The sequence below is a fragment of the Delphinus delphis genome, chromosome 10 (assembly GCF_949987515.2).
Source record: "Delphinus delphis chromosome 10, mDelDel1.2, whole genome shotgun sequence".
Lineage (NCBI taxonomy): Eukaryota > Metazoa > Chordata > Mammalia > Artiodactyla > Delphinidae > Delphinus > Delphinus delphis.
In genome coordinates this window covers 97,220,168-97,245,996 of record NC_082692.2, presented here as the reverse complement: position 1 = coordinate 97,245,996, position 25,829 = coordinate 97,220,168, and the positions used below count along the sequence as shown (strand labels likewise).

The 25,829-nt window shown below is 46.6% G+C and overlaps 2 protein-coding genes across 11 annotated transcripts in view; one reads left to right on the top strand and one right to left on the bottom strand.

Moving 5' to 3' along the window:
• GHRL (ghrelin and obestatin prepropeptide) overlaps nucleotides 1-25,829 on the top strand; it is a 100,111-nt gene that overhangs the window by 39,533 nt on the left and 34,749 nt on the right.
• Nucleotides 1-25,829, bottom strand: part of LOC132432510 (collagen alpha-1(I) chain) — an 86,212-nt gene that overhangs the window by 30,015 nt on the left and 30,368 nt on the right. For all 10 annotated transcript variants that reach the window (XR_009520922.2, XR_009520923.2, XR_009520924.2 and 7 more), the window contains exons 6-9: nucleotides 19,497-19,560; nucleotides 19,220-19,335; nucleotides 1,914-1,977; nucleotides 1,637-1,752 (exon numbers count right to left, since the gene is read on the bottom strand). Coding sequence is in view for 3 of the 10 variants with exons in the window: in XM_060023050.2 (XP_059879033.1) it covers nucleotides 1,637-1,752; nucleotides 1,914-1,977; nucleotides 19,220-19,335; nucleotides 19,497-19,560 (360 nt within the window). In the remaining 7 variants the exon portion in view is untranslated. The remainder of the gene's footprint in view (nucleotides 1-1,636; nucleotides 1,753-1,913; nucleotides 1,978-19,219; nucleotides 19,336-19,496; nucleotides 19,561-25,829) is intronic.

Sequence of the window (25,829 nt, the reverse complement as noted above, 5' to 3'; positions counted from 1 at the left end):
TCTCAGAAAATGAAACCCGTTTCTATTACCCCAGAATCTGCCTCATTCAGACCAAGGTTTGGCCAAATTCATGAGAAAACTCCCTGCTCAGCCAGCTACTTAACAGCACAAACAGAATGACAGTGGACTGTGTACACAATTTGTTCTCAGACACCACTGACATACAGCAGTTAATTCGGTGACGATGCGCCCTTATCTGTGGATGAGGCCGGGCCCTCAAGGCCCTGCTGTGGGAAGGAAACCACCAACCAGCAAGCAATCCAGAGGAAGGTTCAGAGAAGACAGACGGACAGACTGGCCTTGGCATTATCCACACTCAAAGGAGGGGAAACACGTGCTGAGGCAGGACAGTCCTCCCCACCCCGAGCCACACAGTCCTCCTCAAAGGCCTCTGGGCTCAGGTCTGCGTGCGTCCCCACCCCAGCCTGCACCCCGTCCACAGCCAGGGGTGGGCAGCGAGGTACTTTCTGGGTGCCGCCTCCCCCTCCCTCAGTGGCTCCGGCATCCTTCCTTCCTCCCCCAACCAGCCTCCGCTCTGCGGGATGTGCTTCGGATGCTTTCCAGCCCGCAGGCCACCTTTCTGCTCCGGAAGGGAACGCAGCAGCCCGCGTGGGTGTTTGCCTGCGGGGTGTTATCTAAGATCAACACTGGCAGTTCCTGTCTCCAGGGCCGGGACTGAAGGAGGCCTCACATCTCAGTGGGGCCTGGTCACCATAGTCCGTTTGGGGTTTTGGGGGCCGGGGGGGGCAGGGCGGGCCACGCTCTGAAAAAGCTGCAGGCCTTCTCTAGCATCTCCCCACCTGCTCCACCTTCAGCCCTTCTGAGCCCCAAGGCCAAGAGGCATCAGCTCAAGGTGGCCCGCAAGGGCGAAGGCCTCCAGGTGACACACTTACACTCTGCTGGGACTGCGGGAGGATTCCGGCCCCCGCCCCAGTGCACTGGTGGTGAGAAGTTTTCCAGCTGGAGGTACTCAGTCCCCACATTCTACTGAGGGGCTCAGTCCAGCCCCTCCCGGGCACCCACTGTCCCTAGAGTCTCCACAAGGGTCCAGTGCCCCCTGACGACCATCTCATTCAGGCGGTCATCGGATGACCAGCGTTCTGCTGGCTCCCCTGCCCCATCCCGTCGTGCTCAGGAGCCTGGCTAGGCGTCCGGGCACTGCCACTGAGGGCTGCGTGGCTTTGGGGAAAGTGTGGTCCCTGTGGCATTCAGGTTTTCTCCCCGTGAAATAACGGTGCAGCCTCCCAGGTCTTTAAGGTCGTGTCCTGTCACTCCTCTGCTCAAAAGCCTTCAGTGGCCTCCCTCTTCCAGATCAGGCCCAAACTCCTTGGGCCCCCAGCTTCCAAACTGTGCTTATCCCAACCCCGTACCTCCTTCTAGGCCTTTTCTTACAACCCGCCCCATTGCCACCCTCCTCCGAGCACCCAGCCTTCTCACTGGGGCCACAGACAGTCTGCACCCACGCCTGCTGTTCCCCCCCGCTCCTGCCCCTCTGCCTGCAGCGGTGCCCTCCCTTCAAAGCCCTGCTCCACTTCCGCCGCCTGGATCACGGAGCCCTTCCTACCCTCCCAGCCCGAGCCCAGCCAGAAGTGAGCTCCTCCTCTGAAACGCTAGAACGTCTACACAGACAACTCACCAAGCCCTTAGGAGTCACCACCTGGGCATCCTGTGGGATGAGCCGCTGCGGGCACGTAAGGAATCCCCCACGTGGTTGATGCGCTCTTCGTCCGCGAACATCTGACGTGGCAAAGGCTGGCCAGGGTACAAAAAACTGTTGTCACCTGCATGGTACTTGACAGGTTACAAAGGATTGCACACCCATCACCTCAGTTAACCCTCAAGCCCCTGTGAGAGGCAGCCGTGAGCAGGGGGACGCTCAGTGATCTGCGTAAGGCCAATCTGTGTGTGCTCACCTGTGGCAGCACCAGGTCCCGGCTCTCCTGCCCCCAGGGCACTCTGCTCCCTCTCAGAACCTGGCTGGGGGAGGGGAGAAAGGCCCGCACATTAAGAAAGACCAAGCTGAGCAGAGCCATCACCACCACCCAGAAGAGAGGACTGGAGTCCAGCCCTGTTGGAGATGGTCCCTGCCCTGCTCCCCCGCAGTTTCCTCATCTGAATAATGGGGCTTCTCTCAGGGAGGTGTGAGAGTTCCAAGAGCTCGGCTGCCATGAGCTCGAGGATCCCACAAGCCAAAAAAAAGAAATGCATGACCACACACCTGACTACCTGACCATGCAGTGGCATAGCTCACCGAGCCCGTTCTTTTGCAAGCATCTGCCTCTAAGTGGTAATCACACTTTGAAAGGCATTATCCCCACTAGAGGAATCTAAGGTATTGGAGAGCAGGTGAACTACTTGGGTGGAGGGAGAGAGGAAGCAGAAGTCCGCCTCCATGAGCCAGCCACTCGCTCTGATGCAGAGACCCACACGCGCACCTGGAGCTGAGGCACGTCCCAGCTCTAAAAGCTTAGTAGGGGTGCAAGCCTGATCATCACTAGCCAGGCCCACCGCCCTCTTCTCAACACCCAGCGGAGGCACCAAGACTCAAACATGGTCAAAGGGCCCAAGAAACCAGCTCCCGACCTGCTGGAGAAGCAGCCAGACGGGGCTCCGGGGAGGATGGGGGCCAGGCTCTGGGGGGAATGCTGGTCACCTGATGCTCGCCCACAAAGACAAGGCCTTACTCCTTTCTCAAGGGACACACAAGCCTTCTCTCCCACTTGCCTAGGTCATTCACTCCAGAAACAGAGGTTAAGCGCCCACTCTGGTCGGGCTCTCTCACCTGCCCCAGGCAGCATGGTGGGGTGGAAAGCTGAGGCCTTAACGCTCACACCTGAATCTGAACACCTGCTTTCTGGTCCAGCCCACAACACTGAACTTCTCAGGCTCCTCCCATGTAAAACACCCACCTCCCCAGGTCACTGTCAAGATTGAACACGGTATGTCCCATGAGGACAGCTGCACATAGGAGACATTCAATTATCCTGATAGCCACCATTTACAGCATTCTTGCTGTGCACCAGGCACTGTTCTAAATACTTCTTACATGAATTTGATATAACTTCAGTTCATTTTCACACCAAAAAACCCTTAAGCAGGACAAAACTGATGTTCACATGAATTAAGTGACTTCCCAAGGTCACATAGCAAACACGTTTCCGACTCACCCAGAGCTGTGGGTACAGGCCCCCACTCCCCCATGTTCTACACCTTCCCAACCAATGTCACCCCCTTGCACTGCTTCCTGGGGTATAGGGATTACTTTTGTTTCTGTTTTTTAATTTTCCTTAGTAATACAGGAAATAAAGAAACTGACTCAAAGATTTAGGGAAAAAAATTATGATTACCAAATAAAAAAGCTGGGGAGAAGAAGAGATCAATTAGGACGTTGGGATGAACATCTACACACTAATATACATAAAATAAATAATCAACAAGGAAATACTCTATAGCACAGCCCACCGTAATAACCTATATGAGAAAAGAATCCAAAAAACAATAGATTATATGTATGTGTATAAATGAATAATGTTGCTGTACCCCTAACACAAACACAATGTTAAACATCAACTATACTCCAATATAAAATAAAAGTTTAATTTTAAAAAATGAGTCCGCTATTCCCCCCAGGCCCCCGTGACCGCTGTCCCATCCCTAAGCAGACTTGGGTCCCAAGGCTGAACTGTCATGGGGCCGAGGGAGCTGGGGAGGATGTGGCAGCTATAAGCCCCCTTGGTCTCGAGTGCCTGGTAACCCCCAGATGGGACCACAATCTTTGGATCCAGGTGGCCCCTCTTGAAGCTGAACCAAGGCTACAGGACCCAACAGCCCGGTTGAACCTCGGGCTGAAAGACATTTGAAAAGTCACCAGGTTTCCATGGCCTCGGATGGTGGGGATCCCACCTCCAGCCTCCTTCCTTAGAGTCACCCCACGTGAAAAGGACAACCCCTCGGCATAGCAGTCTGGCGGGAGGCTGGGATATATCTGGGGGTCACAGGATAAGGAGGAAGGAGTAATGAGACACACGCCCTCGGGTGTTTGTGCTGGCACATTCCACTCTAATTGACAACCCAGGAATACAACTTGCCCTAAGGCTCTGGTCACCCCAGTAACCAGAGTGCGACATGAAGAAATCCTGCCGCCTTGTGGCCATTACCTGTAACTACAACTTTCAAACCACTGCTTAAGAGCACTTAACGTTCACAAGGGCTGCGGTGCTGTATTAAAATAACACCTACTCTAATAAATGTCCCGGGGTAGGTCATGGAATGAGAATTCAAAAACTGGCAAACTTAACAACAAACCGATTTTAAGAGTTAAGTTTTAATCACGTTTACAAAAAAGAAAGAAAGAAAAGAAAAAAAGCCTATGAAAAGATGCTCCAAATTACTACTACTTAGAGAAAAGCAAATCAAAACTACAACCAGGTACGACCTCGCAGGAGTCAGAATGACCGTCATCAAAAACTCTACAAACAATAAATAATGGAGAGGGTGTGCAGAAAAGGGAACCGTCCAGCGCCACTGATGGGAAAGTACACTGGTAACAGCCACCGTGGAGAACAGTATAGAGGTTCCTTAACTACAAATACAGCTACTATACAATCCATAAATCGCACTACTGGGCTTACATGCAAAGGAAATCATAACTGGAAAAGACGCTTCACCCCAACGTTCACTGTGTCACTGTTTACAACACCCAAGACTCACAAGCAACCAAAATGTCCATCGACCGATGAATGGATGAAGAAGACGTGGTTAAGTATATACACGAGAATACTACTCAGCCTTCGAAAAGAATGAAATAATTCCATTTGCAGTAATGTGGATGGACCTAGAGGTGATCATATTAAGAGACCTTAGACGGAGAAGGACAAATATCATACGATATCACTTATAGGTAGAATCCAAAACTTGATACAATTGAACTAATTTACAAAACAGAGAGAGACTCACAGACCTAGAAAACAAGCTTAGGGTTACTAAGTTGGAAAGGTGGGGGAGACAAATGAGGAGGTTGGGATTAACGTATAATCACTAATATTCATAAAACCGATAATTAAGAAGGAAATATTGTAGAGCACAGGGAATTCTACTCAACACTCCGTCATAACCTATATGGGAAAAGAATCCGAGTGAGTACAGTTATGTGTGTATACTGAATCACATTGCTCTACACCTCAAATAAACGCAACACTGAAAATCAACTATACTTTAAAATGAAATAAAAAGTAAATTAAAAAAAAGAAAAAATGCCTAATAAATTCCCCTCAGGCCACAGAAATCTAGGCTATTATCACATCCCTGGAGCCTAAGAAGTCTGGGTCCCAAGGCTGGCCTGTCGTGGGGCTGACAGTTTAGAGCACGGAGTATGCAGAGCATGGTTCTGGTCCTAAGCGACCCTGAACCAAGGATCACCTTTCACCAGAGGCCCTGGGACACTGACCTGAAGCAGCAGTCGCAGCAGTAGCTGGGATTTACTGAGGCCTGAGTGAAGCAGCACAGAAAGCCTGTGTAGGCGCACACCCCTGACTTACTGATGAGGAAACTGGCAAGAAGGTCAAGAGCTGCCCTGGGCCGTCCACCACCAGGTGCTAAAGCCACCGTTGGCATCCTGATCTGTCTCAGCTCAGAACTCTCAAGGCTGGAATCCGCGACCTGCTGCTGGGGCTCCTCAGCCGTAATCGGGGAGTGGAGCTCACGCCGGGCCTTTACGTGCGCACACACCAAGGAAAGGGCAGGCCGCTCACTGCAGGAGGTTCTGTGCACAGCTAAGTGTGGACCCGTCTTCTGCCTGTTCTTTGTCCATTTTTCAGCAGCAGAATCCCTGTTGTGAAATAAATCTTACATCATAACATATAAAATTGGAAAAAGTGCAACTACATTGGTTCAAGTGAGGACAGAGGGCCTGGCCCACAAGACCTCCCAAGGCATTCCGCAAAATCCTAGCCTGCACAGAACAATAGGAAAATTGCTGCTCCCTCCCTCCCATTATTCAGATGCGAAAAGAAAGGCCAAGGAAGCACCTTTGCTCGGGCTTCTCAATGGACACAAATTACACTGAATTCTAGTTAGCTCTACGTATCTGCCTTCCTTAACAAGCTCCGTGCTCCCAAGGGCAGGCCTGGTCCCCCTTACAGTGCCATATACAGATGATTAATGAGAAGGGACTGGTCCCATGTCTCACAGTGGGTTAGTGATAGCTTCTTGGGCTCCTGGCCATAGGCTGTGTTTATAGCTTACACCATCCCATCGAATAATCTGGAAGTAAATGAAATTACCACTGTCAACAGTTTATGCTTAGGGTGGTAACACGTTAGCCATTCCTGGGGTAAGGGAGATACCTCCAATTTGTTACAACAAAACAGGCCAACCAAGTGCAGTGCCATGTTGTGTCCATCTTCAGGGCAGTTGCCAAGCCCAAATGAGAGGAATGTAAGGGTAATTTAAAAGATACACAGAGAATTCTAGTTAGGGCAAGATGGCAGTAGCAGCCACACTGATTTTCAATCCTCTCACAAAAGCAAAGCAACTAGGATAGCAAAAGAAACCCCTGGATGACATTAAGGTAGCCCCTCAAACTCCGAATCATCAAGGAGCAGGGCCAACCATTCATAAGGGGGAGATTTCCACTTCCACACAGGAAGGATTCACAGCTCCAAGAGTTTCCCTCAAGCCATTAACAACTAGAAAAACACAAAATCCATGAAACAACTGCTTTCCGATGTAGGACAACAGGCAGTGTTTGGAAGAAGAGGAAAAAGTGGGTGTGGGAAGGGAGCACCACAATGGCCGCAGCTTTCTTCCTGGAGGCAGTTCCCAGGAAAGGGCAGGGAAATCGAATCCAGAGCGGCCTCACTGAGTTAAAAAGACAGATGAGAGTTCAGAAAGGCAAAGGTAGCATTTACAGAGTACTAGAGAAGAGCGAGCTGCTCAGAGACAGCCAGCTCCTCGGACCTGCAGGAGGGTCTCCTAGACTTCTGACCAAGTACTAACCTGCTTACGGGAAGGGTCAAACTCTCGTGACCAAAGAGCAGTGGGCCAAGCATTCCTGGAACTCAACAGAGGGCGAGTAGTTCACGTTCCCAAGAACCAGAGTGCAACAGCCTCACGATACAAAGGGCACTGGGTCGAGTCCTAAGAAAGATCACGCGTCAATGGTGTATCTTCAATCAGGTCTAGAGTAAAGGCTGCTCTGGACCTTAAAAGCAAGCCTTGAAAGCATCAAACTGATCCACCAATAATTTCACTTTCTGCCAGATCAAAGCCCCACGCTCTTTAAAGGAACAACAAGAAAATTCAACATGTGACAGCATAAAATTTACAACATCCACCACCTAATCCAAAATTACTGGGCAGTCAAAGAAGCAAGCAAATGACCCATAACCAGGAGAGGAAAACAGTGAATAGCCACAGACTCAGGAGAGAGACCACGGAATTAGCAGATGACTACCTGAAAGACAGCTATTATAAATATGCTCAAGAATGTAACGGAGGGCTTCACCGGTGGCGCAGTGGTTGGGAGTCTGCCTGCCGATGCAGGGGACACGGGTTCGTGCCCCGGTCCGGGAAGATCCCACATGCCGCGGAACAGCTGGGCCCGTGAGCCATGGCCGCTGAGCCTGCGCGTCCGGAGCCTGTGCTCCGCAACGGGAGAGGCCACAGCAGGGAGAGGCCCGAGTACCACAAGAAAAAAAAAGAAGAAAAAAAAAACGAATGTAAAGGATAATGAACATAAGAAAAATGGGAGATAGAAGAAAGTTGCAAATGGAGTCTCTAGAAATGAACAATTCAATATCTGGAGTGAAAAATACCCTGGATGGGAGTAAAAGCACATTAGACACTGACAGGAAACATCAGTACATGTGAAGACAGCAATAGAAACTATGCAAACTGAAGCACAGGGAGAAAAGCAGACAAAACAAAACAAACACAGAGACTCCAGTATTAAGTAGTCTAAAATACGTGTCAGTTGGATTCCAAAGGAGACAGAGAACAATGTTTAGAGAAACAGCCAAAATTTCTCAGCTGGATTTGAACTATAACCCTACAGATTCTAGGAAATTAAAGAACCCCAAGCAGAAGAAAATACACATACAATAATACTACTGAACTTTCTTAAAAATTATATAAGCAGCCAGAAAAAAAAAAGACATATTACATACACAGGAACAAATATAAGAATGACAGCCAACTTCTCATTAGAAACTATACAAATCAGACTTCCCTGGTGAAGCAGTGCTTAACAATCTGCCTGCCAGTGCAGGGGACACACATTCAAGACCTGGTCCGCGGAGATCCCACAGGCCGTGGAACAGCAGAGCCTGTGCGCCACAACTTATCCTGAGCTCTAGAGCCCATAAGCCACAACTACTGAAGCCCGCATGCCCAGAGCCCGTGCTCCGCAACGAGAGAAACCACTGCAATGAGAAGCCCGTGCACCGCAACAAAGAGTAGCCTCCGCTCGCCACAACTAGACAAAGCCCGCTCGGAGCAATGAAGACCCAACGCCGCCAAAAATAATAAATAAAATAAATAAATTTATTTAAAAAAAAAACTGGTTCTAGAACAAAAAATTTCAGATAAAATAGACTTTAGAACGAGAAATACTTATAAGGGATAAAAAGGGGCATAATAATAAAAGGGTCAATTCATCAAGAAGGCAACAATCCTAAAGATGTATACACTTAAAACAGAGCTTCAAAATATGTGAAACAAAAACTCACAGAACTAGAAAACAGTGAAGTTACAGAATACATAAACAAACCTGGCAATCAATTTGACCTATCAGGCACTCACAGAACATTCCACCCAGCAGCACTTAAACGCATTCAAGCACATCTGGAACACTCATCGAGACACACTAATTTCTGGACCCTACAACAAACTTTAACAAATCTAACAGAATTAAAATTATCTACAACATATTCTCACACTATAATGGAAGTAACCTAGAAACCAATAATAGAATACTTGGAAAATCCTCAAATATTTGGAAATTTAAGCAATACATCTAAATCACTCATGGGTGAAAGAAAAAAATCGCAATACTTACCTATAGAGGAAAGGAGGAACAGAATGAAGGGGACAGGAATGGAAGATAATAGTCTCTGCAGGTACCTTGTCTTATAGCATTGACTTGGGAACCACGTAATGTTTAATAATTAACAAGTAAAGGGGAAAAAATCCCTAAAAACTGAAAAAACAACTGGATGGAATGTTAGGTATATATCAAGCCCTTGGCATAACCACACAGAGAAAATAGTTAACTCATTTGACCGTATATTCCTAAGACTGCGTTTAGTAGTTTTATGGTTTGTAGTAATTGTCGTAGTCTTATTTTGAAAGTATTATGTTGATACGGTAAGATACAGCAAGACAGAGATAATTTTGTTAATGTAATTAGAAATCAAGGTTTTTAAGATAAAGGAATTTAAATATAAAACCCAAGAAGTGAAAAAGCACAGTGACCTTAAGTTTTACTTGGAAATAACAGTATTAACTCATGTCCTATTTTTCTCCTTCTAAAAACTATGTTTTTATCATCTATGCGCTGAAAAGGCCTAGAAGCAATACTAGTAGTTACCATCCAGACTGTGGTCTTTAAAAACTATTTCCCGGGGAGGGGGAAGGGTAAACTGGGACAAAGTGGAAGAGTGACATGGACATTTATACAATACCAAATGTAAAATCGATAGCTAGTGGGAAGCAGCCGCATAGCACAGGGAGATCAGCTTGGTGCTTTGTGACCACCTGGAGGGGTGGGATAGGGAGGGTGGGAGGGAATCGCAAGAGGGAAGAGATATGGGAACATATGTATATGTATAACTGATTCACTATGTTATATAGCAGAAACTAACACACCATTGTAAAGCAATTATACTCCAATAAAGATGTAAAAAAAAAAAAACAAAAAACTATTTCCCACTAAAAGAAACCAAAACTTCTTAAAGAAATGGCAAATTAAGGTCAGAAGCAGGAAGGACACACAAAAGATGAGGCCAGGATTTCTTAATGAGACAGAAAGAAAACAAACTATTAAAAACGATAGGGTTGTATCAAAAGCACACAGGAATAAACTCTGGAAACATCAAAAAGAAAATAACTGTAATGGATTGAAACACTTATATTTTAAGAAAAAAATCCATGAGATTGGTTCAAGATGGTGGAGTAGAAGGACGTGAGCTCACTCCCTGTCGCGAGAGCACCGGAATCACAACTAACTACTGAACAATCATGTTCAGGTAGACACTGAAACTCACCAAAAAAGATACCCCACATCCAAAGACAAAGGAGGAGCCGCAATGGGACAGGAGGAGGGGCACAATCACACTACAATCAAATCCCGTAACTGCTGGGTGGGTGACTCACAAACTGGAGAACACTTACACCACAGAAGTCCACCCACTGGAGTGAAGGTTCTGAGCCCCACGTCAGGTTTCCCGACCTGGGGGTCCGGCAATGGGAGGAGGAATTCCTAGAGAACCAGATGCTGAAGGCTAGCGGGATTTGATTGCAGGACTTTGCCAGGACTGGGGGAAACAGAGACTCCCCTCTTGGAGGGCACACACAAAGTAGTGTGTGCATCAGTAAGCAGGGGAAGGAGCAGTGACCCCATAGGAGACTGAACCAGACAACCTGCTAGTGTTGAAGGGTCTCCTGCAGAGGTGGGGGGTGGCTGTGGCTCACCATGGGGACAAGGACACTAGCAGCAAAAGTTCTGGGAAGTGCTCCTTTGCCTGAGCCCTCCCAGAGTCTGCCATTAGCCCCACCAAAGAGCTGGATAGGCTCCAGTGCTGGGTTGCCTCAGGCCAAACAACCAACAGGGAGGGAACCCAGCCCCACCCATCAGCAGACAAACGGATTAAACTTTTACTGAGCTCTGCCCACCAGACCAACACCCAGCTCTACCCACCATCATTCCCTCCCATCAGGAAGCTTACACAAGCCTCTTACATAGACTCATCCACCAGAGGGCAGACGGCAGAAACAAGAAGAACTACAGTTCTGTAGCCTGTGGAAGGAAAACCACATTCACAGAAAGATAGACAACATGAAAAGGCAAAGGACTTTGTACCAGATGAAAGAACAAGATAAAACCCCAGAAAGACAACTAAATGAAGTGGAGACAGCCAACCTTCCAGAAAAAGACTGCAGAACGATAGTGAAGATTATCAAGGACCTCGAAAAAAGAATGGAGGCAAAGATCGAAAAGATGCACGAATTGTTTAGCAAAGACCTAGAAGAATTAAGGAACAAACAGAGATGAACAATATAATAACTGAAATGAAAAATACACTAGAAGGACTCAATAGCAGAATAACTGAGGCAGAAGAACGGATAAGTGACCTGGAGGAAGGAATGGTGGAATTCACTGCTGTGGAACAGAAGAAAGAAAAAAGAATGAAAACAAATGAAGACAGCCTAAGAGACATCTGGGAAAACATTAAACACAACAACATTCGCATTGTAGGGCTTCCAGAAGGAGAAGAGAGAAAGGACCCGAGAAAATACTTGAAGAGATTATAGTCAAAAACTTCCCTAACACGGGAAAGGAAATAGCCATCCAAGTCCAGGAAGCACAGAGAGTCCCAGGCAGGACAAACCCAAGGAGAAACATGCCGAGACACAGAGTAATCAAACTGACAAAATTTAAAGACAAAGAAAAATTATTCAAAGCAGCAAGGGAAAAACAACAAATAACATACAAGGGAACTCCCATAAGGTTAACGGCTGATTTCTCAGCAGAAACTCTACAAGCCAGAAGGGAGTGGCACCATATAATTAAAGTGATGAAAGGGAACAACCTACAACCAACATTACTCTACCCAGCAAGTATCTCATTCAGATTCGACAGAGAAATCAAAAGCTTTACAGACCAGCAAAAGCTAAGAGAATTCAGCACCACCGAACCAGCTCAACAGCAAATGCTAAAGGAATTTCTCTAAGTGGGAAACACAACAGAAGAAAAGGACCTACAAAAACAAACCAACAACAATTAAGAAATTGGTCATGGGAACATACATATCGATAATTACCTTAAACGTGAATGGATTAAATGCTCCAACCAAAAGACACAGGCTCACTGAATGGTTACAAAAATAATACCCATATATGCTGCCTACAAGAGACCCACTTCACACCTAGGGACACGTACAGACTGACAGTGAGGGGATGGAAAAAGATATTCCATGCAAATGGAAATCAAAAGAAAGCTGGAGTCGTAATACTCATATCAAATAAAACAGACTTCAAACTAAAGAATCTTACTAGAGACAAGGAAGGACAGTACATCATGATCAAGGGATCAATCCAAGAAGTAGATATAATAACTATAAATATATACGCACCCAACATAGGAACACTTCAATACATGAGGCAACTGCTAACAGCTATAAAAGAGGAGATTGACACTAACACAATAATAGTGGGGGACTTTAACACCTCACTTACACCAGTGGACAGATGATCCAGACAGAAAATTAATAAGGAAACACAAGCTTTAAATGACACAAAAGACCAGACACATTTCATTCATATTTATAGGACATTCCATCCAAAAACAGCAGATTACATTTCTTCTCAAGTGCACATGGAACGTTCTCCAGGATACATCACATCTTGGGTCACACATCAAGCCTTGGTAAATTTAAGAAAACTGAAATCATATCAAGCATCTTTTCCGACCTCAACACTATGAGATTAGAACTCAATTACAGGGGGAAAAAAACGATAAAAAACACAAATACATGGAGGCTAAACAATACGTTACTAAATAACCAAGAGATCACTGAAGAAATCAAAGAGGAAATCAAAATATACCTACAGACAAATGACAATGAAAACACAACGATCCAAAACCTATGAGATGCAGCAAAAGCAATTCGCAGAGGGAAGTTTATAGCAATACAAGCCGACCTCAAGAAACAAGAAAAGTCTCAAACAAACAATCTAACCCTACAACTAAAGGAACCAGAGAAAGAAGAACAAACAAAACCCAAAGTCAGTAGAAGGAAAGAAATCATAAAGACCAGAGCAGAAATAAATGACATAGAAACAAAGAAAACATTAGCAAAGATCAATAAAACTGAAAGCTGGTTCTTTGAGAAGATAAACAAAATTGATACACCTTTAGCCAGACTCCTCAGGGGAAAGAGGGAGAGGACTCAAATCAATAAAATTAGAAATGAAAAAGGAGAAGTTACAACAGACACCACAGAAATACAAAGCATCATAAGAGACTGCTATAAGCAACTCTAAGTGAATAAAATGGACAACGTGGAAGAAGTGGACAAATTCTAAGGAAGGTATAACCTTCCAAGACTGAACCAGGAAGATACAGAAAAGATGAACAGACCAGTCACAAGTAAGGAAACTGAAAGTGTGATTAAAAATGTTCCAACAAAAAACGTCCACGACCAGATGGCTTCACAGGTGAATTCTGTCAAACATTTAGAGAAGAGCTAACACCCATCCTTCTCAAACTCTTCCAAAAAATTGCAGAGGAAGGAACCCTCCCAAACTCATTCTATGAGGCCACCATCAGCCTGATAACCAAAACCAGACAAACATACTACAAAAAAAGAAAATTACAGACCAATATCACTGATGAACATAGATGCAAAAATCCTCAACAAAATACTAGCAAACATAATCCAACAACACATTAAAAGGATCATACGCCATGATCAAGTGGGGTTTATGCCAGGGATGTAAGGATTCTTCAATATATGCAAATCAATCAACGTGATACACCATATTAACAAATTGAAGAAGAAAAACATATGATCATCTCAATAGATGCAGAAAAAGCTTTTGAAAAACTCAACACCCATTTATGATAAAAACTCTCCAGAAAGTGGGCAAAGAGGAAACCGACCTCAACATAATCAAGCCCATCTACAACAAAACCACAGCAAACATCATTCTCAATGGTGAAAAACAGAAAGCATTTCCTCTAAGATCAGGAACAAGACAAGGATGTCCACTCTCACCACTATTAGCATAATTTTGGAAGCCCTAGCCACGGCAATCAGGGAAGAAAAAGAAATAAAAAGAATACATATTGGAAAAGAGGTAAAACTGTGACTGTCTGCAGATGACGTGATACTATACATAATCTTAAAGATGCCACCAGAAAACTACTAGAGCTAATCAATGAATTTGGTAAAGTTGCAGGATACAAAAGTAATGCACAGAAATCTCTCTCATTCCTAGACACTAGCAATGCAAGACCAGAAAGAGAAATTAAGGAAACAAGCCCATTCACCACTGCAACAAAAAGAATAAAATACCTAGGAATAAACCTACCTAAGGAGGTAAAAGACCTGTACTCAGAAAACTGTAAGACACTGATGAAAGAAATCAAAGATGACACAAACAGATGGACAGATACACCATGTTCTTGGATTGGAAGAATCAATACTGTGAAAATTACTATACTACCCAAAGCAATCTACAGATTCAATGCAATCCTTTTCAAATTACCAGTGGCATTTTTGTACAGAACTAGAACAAAAACTCTTAAAATGTGAATGGAGACACAAAAGACCCTGAATAGCCAAAGCAATCTTAAGGGAAGAAAATGGAGCTGGAGGCATCAGACTCCCTGATCTCAGACTACACTACAAAGCTACAGTAATCAAGAAAATATGGTACTGGCACAAAGACAAAAATATAGATCAATGGAAATCATAGAAAACCCAGAGATAAACCCACGCAGCTATGGTCAACTAATCTATGATAAACGAGGCAAAGATATACAATGGAGAAAAGACAGTCTCTTCAATAACTGGTTTGGGAAAACTGCTACATGTAAAAGAATGAAATCAGGGCCTCCTTGGTGGCGCAGTGGTTGGGAGTCCGCCTGCCGATGCAGGGGACACAGGTTCATGCCCTGGTCTGGGAGGATCCCACATGCCGCGGAGCGGCTGGGCCTGTGAGCCATGGCCACTGAGCCTGCGCGTCCGGAGCCTGTGCTCCGCAACGGGAGAGGCCACAGCAGTGACAGGTCGTGTACCACAAAAAAAAAAAAAAAAGAATGAAATCAGAACACTCCCTAACACCATACACAAAAATAAACTCAAAATGATTTACAGACCTAACTGTAAGACCGGACACCATAACACTCTTAGAGGAAAACATAGGAAGAACACTCTTGGACATAAATCACAGCAAGATCTTTTTTGATCCACCTCCTAAAGTAATGGAAATTAAAACAAAAATGAACAAATGGGACCTAATGAAACTTCAAAGCTTTTGCAAAGCAAACAAAACTACAAACAGGACCAAAAGACAACCCTCAGAATGGGAGAAAATATTTGCAAACGAACCAACAGACAAAGGATTAATCTCCAAAATATATAAACAGCTCGTGCAGCTCAATATTAAAAAAATAAACAGGGCTTCCCTGGTGGCGCAGTGGTTGAGAGTCCGCCTACCGATGCAGGGGACACGGGTCCGTGCCCCAGTCCGGGAAGATCCCACATGCCACGGAGCGGCTGGGCCCATGACCCATGGCCGCTGAGCCTACGCGTCCAGAGCCTGTGCTCCGCAATCAAAACCCAATCAAAAAATGAGCAGACCTAAATAGACATTTCTCCATAGAAGACATATAGATGGCCAAGAAGCACGTGAAAAGGTGCTCAACATCACTAATTGTTAGAGAAATGCAAATCAAAACTACAATGAGGTTATCACCTCACACCAGTTAGAATGGGCATCATCAGACAATCTGCAAACAACAAATGCTGGACAGGGTGTGGACAAAAGGGAACCCTCTTGCACTGTTGGTGGGGATGCAAATTGATACAGCCACTATGGAGAACAGTATGGAGGGTCCTTAGAAAACTAAAACTAGAATTACCATATGACCCAGCAATCCCACTCCTGGGCAGATAACCAGAGAAAACCGTGATTCAAAATGACACACGCACCCCAATGTTCATTGCAGCACTATTTACAATAGCCAGGACATGGAAGCAACCTAAATGCCCGTCGACAAATGAATGGATAAAGAAGATGTGGTGCATATATACAATGGAATATTACTCAGCCAGAAAAAGTCATTTGTAGAGACCTGGATGGATTATTTGTAGAGACCTGGATGGATCTAGAGACTGTCCTTATTTTGAACATTAGTAAGTAGAGAAAAATGATGTATTTTTCTTGCCTTTCCTGTACAAACTGGATATCAAGGTGATAAAATAATTGAAAAAAAAAATGGTAATAAATGTAGAAAGGAACAATAGAGAAAGAATCAGGTTGAGGTAAGGGGGTTGTTGTAGGGTAAGACAGTGTGTTTTATCAGTTAGAGTTACACACTGAAGATTTTAAGGCTGAAATTACATGATTGCTGAGATTTGCTTTTAGAATATTCCCCCCAGAGGAAAAATAGTATGTGGGATAAATACACGAAGCAAGATGCTAATACATGTTGAAAGTGATGATGAATGCTTGTGGAGACTCATTGTATTACTCTCTCTGCTTTCATTTTAAGGTTGAAATTTTCCAGAATAAGAAGTTCAAATATACATGGAGAGAGAGTTTATCTTACATATGGCCAAATTTTCTACTGGAAACATTATTTTATAATCAGAAAGGAAGTGCCTGAGATACTTGTTCAGTATCTGAGACATACAGATTCTCACGCCCCACTGCAGACTTACTGGATCAGAATCCGAAGATGAGACATAAAAAAGACTGCTTTCTTACCACTTCCCCTATGCATCCACTGCAGCCCAGCACAAACCTGCACCCAGCGGTGAGATTAGATCACCCTACAGGCCTCATCCTGAGAGCCTAGGGCTCTTAGCCATCCCTAGACTGCGCTACCTGTAGTTCTGAGAACAGTTTCAGCACAGTGGTTGGCGGGCGGTGCAGGGAGTCAAGCTACAGAGTGTGGAGGGGCCAGTACCCATAAGGGACAGGATACAGGGACAGGAACTTCTGCCTGGACACGGTAGCATGAGGGCAAGAAGGCATCAATAGACCTTTCCAGGATGAGAGAGACCTGGGCATATTTTAACGCTGAGGGCAAAAGCTGGTGGAGAGAAAGACTGAAGATAGGAGACCAATACTGGGGGCTCCAGCCCCACGATGGCAGGAGAACAGGGAAACCCCAGTGGGAGAGGTTGTGTTTGGAGCAGGAGGGATGAGATAGCACTGGGCTAAGGATGTGGAGGTTGTAAGAGGGACACCCATGATGATCTAGAGCTTGTCCAGTGCAATAGCCGTGAGCCACAAGAGCTGCTGAGCACTGGAAATGTGGCTGGTCTGAACTGAAACGTGCTGTGAAAATATAATACACAATGGACTTTGAAAATTTAGTAAAAAGAAAACCAGTGCCAAATATCTAAATCATTTATAACACTGATTACATGTCAAATTGGTAGTATTCTGAATATATTACAGTATATTATTAAAATGGATTTTATCTGTTTCTTTTTCGTTTTTTAATGGGACTCCTAAGGAATTGTTAATGGCATGACTGGCATGATACTCCTAGTGATCGATGCTGTTCTACAAGTTATGGACGCCAGAACGAGGAGAAGAAAATAAGCCCCGCCAAAGAGCCCTATCTATCTCAGAAAATGAAACCCGTTTCTATTACCCCAGAATCTGCCTCATTCAGACCAAGGTTTGGCCAAATTCATGAGAAAACTCCCTGCTCAGCCAGCTACTTAACAGCACAAACAGAATGACAGTGGACTGTGTACACAATTTGTTCTCAGACACCACTGACATACAGCAGTTAATTCGGTGACGATGCGCCCTTATCTGTGGATGAGGCCGGGCCCTCAAGGCCCTGCTGTGGGAAGGAAACCACCAACCAGCAAGCAATCCGGAGGAAGGTTCAGAGAAGACAGACGGACAGACTGGCCTTGGCATTATCCACACTCAAAGGAGGGGAAACACGTGCTGAGGCAGGACAGTCCTCCCCACCCCGAGCCACACAGTCCTCCTCGAAGGCCTCTGGGCTCAGGTCTGCGTGCGTCCCCACCCCAGCCTGCACCCCGTCCACAGCCGGGGGTGGGCAGCGAGGTACTTTCTGGGTGCCGCCTCCCCCTCCCTCAGTGGCTCCGGCATCCTTCCTTCCTCCCCCAACCAGCCTCCGCTCTGCGGGATGTGCTTCGGATGCTTTCCAGCCCGCAGGCCACCTTTCTGCTCCGGAAGGGAACGCAGCAGCCCGCGTGGGTGTTTGCCTGCGGGGTGTTATCTAAGATCAACACTGGCAGTTCCTGTCTCCAGGGCCGGGACTGAAGGAGGCCTCACATCTCAGTGGGGCCTGGTCACCATAGTCCGTTTGGGGTTTTTGGGGCCGGGGCGGGCAGGGCGGGCCACGCTCTGAAAAAGCTGCAGGCCTTCTCTAGCATCTCCCCACCTGCTCCACCTTCAGCCCTTCTGAGCCCCAAGGCCAAGAGGCATCAGCTCAAGGTGGCCCGCAAGGGCGAAGGCCTCCAGGTGACACACTTACACTCTGCTGGGACTGCGGGAGGATTCCGGCCCCCGCCCCAGTGCACTGGTGGTGAGAAGTTTTCCAGCTGGAGGTACTCAGTCCCCACATTCTACTGAGGGGCTCAGTCCAGCCCCTCCCGGGCACCCACTGTCCCTAGAGTCTCCACAAGGGTCCAGTGCCCCCTGACGACCATCTCAGTCAGGCGGTCATCGGATGACCAGCGTTCTGCTGGCTCCCCTGCCCCATCCCGTCGTGCTCAGGAGCCTGGCTAGGCGTCCGGGCACTGCCACTGAGGGCTGCGTGGCTTTGGGGAAAGTGTGGTCCCTGTGGCATTCAGGCTTTCTCCCCGTGAAATAACGGTGCAGCCTCCCAGGTCTTTAAGGTCGTGTCCTGTCACTCCTCTGCTCAAAAGCCTTCAGTGGCCTCCCTCTTCCAGATCAGGCCCAAACTCCTTGGGCCCCCAGCTTCCAAACTGTGCTTATCCCAACCCCGTACCTCCTTCTAGGCCTTTTCTTACAACCCGCCCCATTGCCACCCTCCTCCGAGCACCCAGCCTTCTCACTGGGGCCACAGACAGTCTGCACCCACGCCTGCTGTTCCCCCCCCGCTCCTGCCCCTCTGCCTGCAGCGGTGCCCTCCCTTCAAAGCCCTGCTCCACTTCCGCCGCCTGGATCACGGAGCCCTTCCTACCCTCCCAGCCCGAGCCCAGCCAGAAGTGAGCTCCTCCTCTGAAACGCTAGAACGTCTACACAGACAACTCACCAAGCCCTTAGGAGTCACCACCTGGGCATCCTGTGGGATGAGCCGCTGCGGGCACGTAAGGAATCCCCCACGTGGTTGATGCGCTCTTCGTCCGCGAACATCTGACGTGGCAAAGGCTGGCCAGGGTACAAAAAACTGTTGTCACCTGCATGGTACTTGACAGGTTACAAAGGATTGCACACCCATCACCTCAGTTAACCCTCAAGCCCCTGTGAGAGGCAGCCGTGAGCAGGGGGACGCTCAGTGATCTGCGTAAGGCCAATCTGTGTGTGCTCACCTGTGGCAGCACCAGGTCCCGGCTCTCCTGCCCCCAGGGCACTCTGCTCCCTCTCAGAACCTGGCTGGGGGAGGGGAGAAAGGCCCGCACATTAAGAAAGACCAAGCTGAGCAGAGCCATCACCACCACCCAGAAGAGAGGACTGGAGTCCAGCCCTGTTGGAGATGGTCCCTGCCCTGCTCCCCCGCAGTTTCCTCATCTGAATAATGGGGCTTCTCTCAGGGAGGTGTGAGAGTTCCAAGAGCTCGGCTGCCATGAGCTCGAGGATCCCACAAGCCAAAAAAAAGAAATGCATGACCACACACCTGACTACCTGACCATGCAGTGGCATAGCTCACCGAGCCCGTTCTTTTGCAAGCATCTGCCTCTAAGTGGTAATCACACTTTGAAAGGCATTATCCCCACTAGAGGAATCTAAGGTATTGGAGAGCAGGTGAACTACTTGGGTGGAGGGAGAGAGGAAGCAGAAGTCCGCCTCCATGAGCCAGCCACTCGCTCTGATGCAGAGACCCACACGCGCGCCTGGAGCTGAGGCACGTCCCAGCTCTAAAAGCTTAGTAGGGGTGCAAGCCTGATCATCACTAGCCAGGCCCACCGCCCTCTTCTCAACACCCAGCGGAGGCACCAAGACTCAAACATGGTCAACGGGCCCAAGAAACCAGCTCCCGACCTGCTGGAGAAGCAGCCAGACGGGGCTCCGGGGAGGATGGGGGCCAGGCTCTGGGGGGAATGCTGGTCACCTGATGCTCGCCCACAAAGACAAGGCCTTACTCCTTTCTCAAGGGACACACAAGCCTTCTCTCCCACTTGCCTAGGTCATTCACTCCAGAAACAGAGGTTAAGCGCCCACTCTGGTCGGGCTCTCTCACCTGCCCCAGGCAGCATGGTGGGGTGGAAAGCTGAGGCCTTAACGCTCACACCTGAATCTGAACACCTGCTTTCTGGTCCAGCCCACAACACTGAACTTCTCAGGCTCCTCCCATGTAAAACACCCACCTCCCCAGGTCACTGTCAAGATTGAACACGGTATGTCCCATGAGGACACCTGCACATAGGTGATAGCCACCATTTACAGCATTCTTGCTGTGCACCAGGCACTGTTCTAAATACTTCTTACATGAATTTGATATAACTTCAGTTCATTTTCACACCAAAAAACCCTTAAGCAGGACAAAACTGATGTTCACATGAATTAAGTGACTTCCCAAGGTCACATAGCAAACACGTTTCCGACTCACCCAGAGCTGTGGGTACAGGCCCCCACTCCCCCATGTTCTACACCTTCCCAACCAATGTCACCCCCTTGCACTGCTTCCTGGGGTATAGGGATTACTTTTGTTTCTGTTTTTTAATTTTCCTTAGTAATACAGGAAATAAAGAAACTGACTCAAAGATTTAGGGAAAAAAATTATGATTACCAAATAAAAAAGCTGGGGAGAAGAAGAGATCAATTAGGACGTTGGGATGAACATCTACACACTAATATACATAAAATAAATAATCAACAAGGAAATACTCTATAGCACAGCCCACCGTAATAACCTATATGAGAAAAGAATCCAAAAAACAATAGATTATATGTATGTGTATAAATGAATAATGTTGCTGTACCCCTAACACAAACACAATGTTAAACATCAACTATACTCCAATATAAAATAAAAGTTTAATTTTAAAAAATGAGTCCGCTATTCCCCCCAGGCCCCCGTGACCGCTGTCCCATCCCTAAGCAGACTTGGGTCCCAAGGCTGAACTGTCATGGGGCCGAGGGAGCTGGGGAGGATGTGGCAGCTATAAGCCCCCTTGGTCTCGAGTGCCTGGTAACCCCCAGATGGGACCACAATCTTTGGATCCAGGTGGCCCCTCTTGAAGCTGAACCAAGGCTACAGGACCCAACAGCCCGGTTGAACCTCGGGCTGAAAGACATTTGAAAAGTCACCAGGTTTCCATGGCCTCGGATGGTGGGGATCCCACCTCCAGCCTCCTTCCTTAGAGTCACCCCACGTGAAAAGGACAACCCCTCGGCATAGCAGTCTGGCGGGAGGCTGGGATATATCTGGGGGTCACAGGATAAGGAGGAAGGAGTAATGAGACACACGCCCTCGGGTGTTTGTGCTGGCACATTCCACTCTAATTGACAACCCAGGAATACAACTTGCCCTAAGGCTCTGGTCACCCCAGTAACCAGAGTGCGACATGAAGAAATCCTGCCGCCTTGTGGCCATTACCTGTAACTACAACTTTCAAACCACTGCTTAAGAGCACTTAACGTTCACAAGGGCTGCGGTGCTGTATTAAAATAACACCTACTCTAATAAATGTCCCGGGGTAGGTCATGGAATGAGAATTCAAAAACTGGCAAACTTAACAACAAACCGATTTTAAGAGTTAAGTTTTAATCACGTTTACAAAAAAGAAAGAAAGAAAAGAAAAAAAGCCTATGAAAAGATGCTCCAAATTACTACTACTTAGAGAAAAGCAAATCAAAACTACAACCAGGTACGACCTCGCAGGAGTCAGAATGACCGTCATCAAAAACTCTACAAACAATAAATAATGGAGAGGGTGTGCAGAAAAGGGAACCGTCCAGCGCCACTGATGGGAAAGTACACTGGTAACAGCCACCGTGGAGAACAGTATAGAGGTTCCTTAACTACAAATACAGCTACTATACAATCCATAAATCGCACTACTGGGCTTACATGCAAAGGAAATCATAACTGGAAAAGACGCTTCACCCCAACGTTCACTGTGTCACTGTTTACAACACCCAAGACTCACAAGCAACCAAAATGTCCATCGACCGATGAATGGATGAAGAAGACGTGGTTAAGTATATACACGAGAATACTACTCAGCCTTCGAAAAGAATGAAATAATTCCATTTGCAGTAATGTGGATGGACCTAGAGGTGATCATATTAAGAGACCTTAGACGGAGAAGGACAAATATCATACGATATCACTTATAGGTAGAATCCAAAACTTGATACAATTGAACTAATTTACAAAACAGAGAGAGACTCACAGACCTAGAAAACAAGCTTAGGGTTACTAAGTTGGAAAGGTGGGGGAGACAAATGAGGAGGTTGGGATTAACGTATAATCACTAATATTCATAAAACCGATAATTAAGAAGGAAATATTGTAGAGCACAGGGAATTCTACTCAACACTCCGTCATAACCTATATGGGAAAAGAATCCGAGTGAGTACAGTTATGTGTGTATACTGAATCACATTGCTCTACACCTCAAATAAACGCAACACTGAAAATCAACTATACTTTAAAATGAAATAAAAAGTAAATTAAAAAAAAGAAAAAATGCCTAATAAATTCCCCTCAGGCCACAGAAATCTAGGCTATTATCACATCCCTGGAGCCTAAGAAGTCTGGGTCCCAAGGCTGGCCTGTCGTGGGGCTGACAGTTTAGAGCACGGAGTATGCAGAGCATGGTTCTGGTCCTAAGCGACCCTGAACCAAGGATCACCTTTCACCAGAGGCCCTGGGACACTGACCTGAAGCAGCAGTCGCAGCAGTAGCTGGGATTTACTGAGGCCTGAGTGAAGCAGCACAGAAAGCCTGTGTAGGCGCACACCCCTGACTTACTGATGAGGAAACTGGCAAGAAGGTCAAGAGCTGCCCTGGGCCGTCCACCACCAGGTGCTAAAGCCACCGTTGGCATCCTGATCTGTCTCAGCTCAGAACTCTCAAGGCTGGAATCCGCGACCTGCTGCTGGGGCTCCTCAGCCGTAATCGGGGAGTGGAGCTCACGCCGGGCCTTTACGTGCGCACACACCAAGGAAAGGGCAGGCCGCTCACTGCAGGAGGTTCTGTGCACAGCTAAGTGTGGACCCCTCTTCTGCCTGTTCTTTGTCCATTTTTCAGCAGCAGAATCCCTGTTGTGAAAGAAATCTTACATCATAACATATAAAATTGGAAAAAGTGCAACTACATTGGTTCAAGTGAGGACAGAGGGCCTGGCCCACAAGACCTCCCAAGGCATTCCGCAAAATCCTAGCCTGCACAGAACAATAGGAAAATTGCTGCTCCCTCCCTCCCATTATTCAGATGCGAAAAGAAAGGCCAAGGAAGCACCTTTGCTCGGGCTTCTCAATGGACACAAATTACACTGAATTCTAGTTAGCTCTACGTATCTGCCTTCCTTAACAAGCTCCGTGCTCCCAAGGGCAGGCCTGGTCCCCCTTACAGTGCCATATACAGATGATTAATGAGAAGGGACTGGTCCCATGTCTCACAGTGGGTTAGTGATAGCTTCTTGGGCTCCTGGCCATAGGCTGTGTTTATAGCTTACACCATCCCATCGAATAATCTGGAAGTAAATGAAATTACCACTGTCAACAGTTTATGCTTAGGGTGGTAACACGTTAGCCATTCCTGGGGTAAGGGAGATACCTCCAATTTGTTACAACAAAACAGGCCAACCAAGTGCAGTGCCATGTTGTGTCCATCTTCAGGGCAGTTGCCAAGCCCAAATGAGAGGAATGTAAGGGTAATTTAAAAGATACACAGAGAATTCTAGTTAGGGCAAGATGGCAGTAGCAGCCACACTGATTTTCAATCCTCTCACAAAAGCAAAGCAACTAGGATAGCAAAAGAAACCCCTGGATGACATTAAGGTAGCCCCTCAAACTCCGAATCATCAAGGAGCAGGGCCAACCATTCATAAGGGGGAGATTTCCACTTCCACACAGGAAGGATTCACAGCTCCAAGAGTTTCCCTCAAGCCATTAACAACTAGAAAAACACAAAATCCATGAAACAACTGCTTTCCGATGTAGGACAACAGGCAGTGTTTGGAAGAAGAGGAAAAAGTGGGTGTGGGAAGGGAGCACCACAATGGCCGCAGCTTTCTTCCTGGAGGCAGTTCCCAGGAAAGGGCAGGGAAATCGAATCCAGAGCGGCCTCACTGAGTTAAAAAGACAGATGAGAGTTCAGAAAGGCAAAGGTAGCATTTACAGAGTACTAGAGAAGAGCGAGCTGCTCAGAGACAGCCAGCTCCTCGGACCTGCAGGAGGGTCTCCTAGACTTCTGACCAAGTACTAACCTGCTTACGGGAAGGGTCAAACTCTCGTGACCAAAGAGCAGTGGGCCAAGCATTCCTGGAACTCAACAGAGGGCGAGTAGTTCACGTTCCCAAGAACCAGAGTGCAACAGCCTCACGATACAAAGGGCACTGGGTCGAGTCCTAAGAAAGATCACGCGTCAATGGTGTATCTTCAATCAGGTCTAGAGTAAAGGCTGCTCTGGACCTTAAAAGCAAGCCTTGAAAGCATCAAACTGATCCACCAATAATTTCACTTTCTGCCAGATCAAAGCCCCACGCTCTTTAAAGGAACAACAAGAAAATTCAACATGTGACAGCATAAAATTTACAACATCCACCACCTAATCCAAAATTACTGGGCAGTCAAAGAAGCAAGCAAATGACCCATAACCAGGAGAGGAAAACAGTGAATAGCCACAGACTCAGGAGAGAGACCACGGAATTAGCAGATGACTACCTGAAAGACAGCTATTATAAATATGCTCAAGAATGTAACGGAGGGCTTCACCGGTGGCGCAGTGGTTGGGAGTCTGCCTGCCGATGCAGGGGACACGGGTTCGTGCCCCGGTCCGGGAAGATCCCACATGCCGCGGAACAGCTGGGCCCGTGAGCCATGGCCGCTGAGCCTGCGCGTCCGGAGCCTGTGCTCCGCAACGGGAGAGGCCACAGCAGGGAGAGGCCCGAGTACCACAAGAAAAAAAAAGAAGAAAAAAAAAACGAATGTAAAGGATAATGAACATAAGAAAAATGGGAGATAGAAGAAAGTTGCAAATGGAGTCTCTAGAAATGAACAATTCAATATCTGGAGTGAAAAATACCCTGGATGGGAGTAAAAGCACATTAGACACTGACAGGAAACATCAGTACATGTGAAGACAGCAATAGAAACTATGCAAACTGAAGCACAGGGAGAAAAGCAGACAAAACAAAACAAACACAGAGACTCCAGTATTAAGTAGTCTAAAATACGTGTCAGTTGGATTCCAAAGGAGACAGAGAACAATGTTTAGAGAAACAGCCAAAATTTCTCAGCTGGATTTGAACTATAACCCTACAGATTCTAGGAAATTAAAGAACCCCAAGCAGAAGAAAATACACATACAATAATACTACTGAACTTTCTTAAAAATTATATAAGCAGCCAGAAAAAAAAAAGACATATTACATACACAGGAACAAATATAAGAATGACAGCCAACTTCTCATTAGAAACTATACAAATCAGACTTCCCTGGTGAAGCAGTGCTTAACAATCTGCCTGCCAGT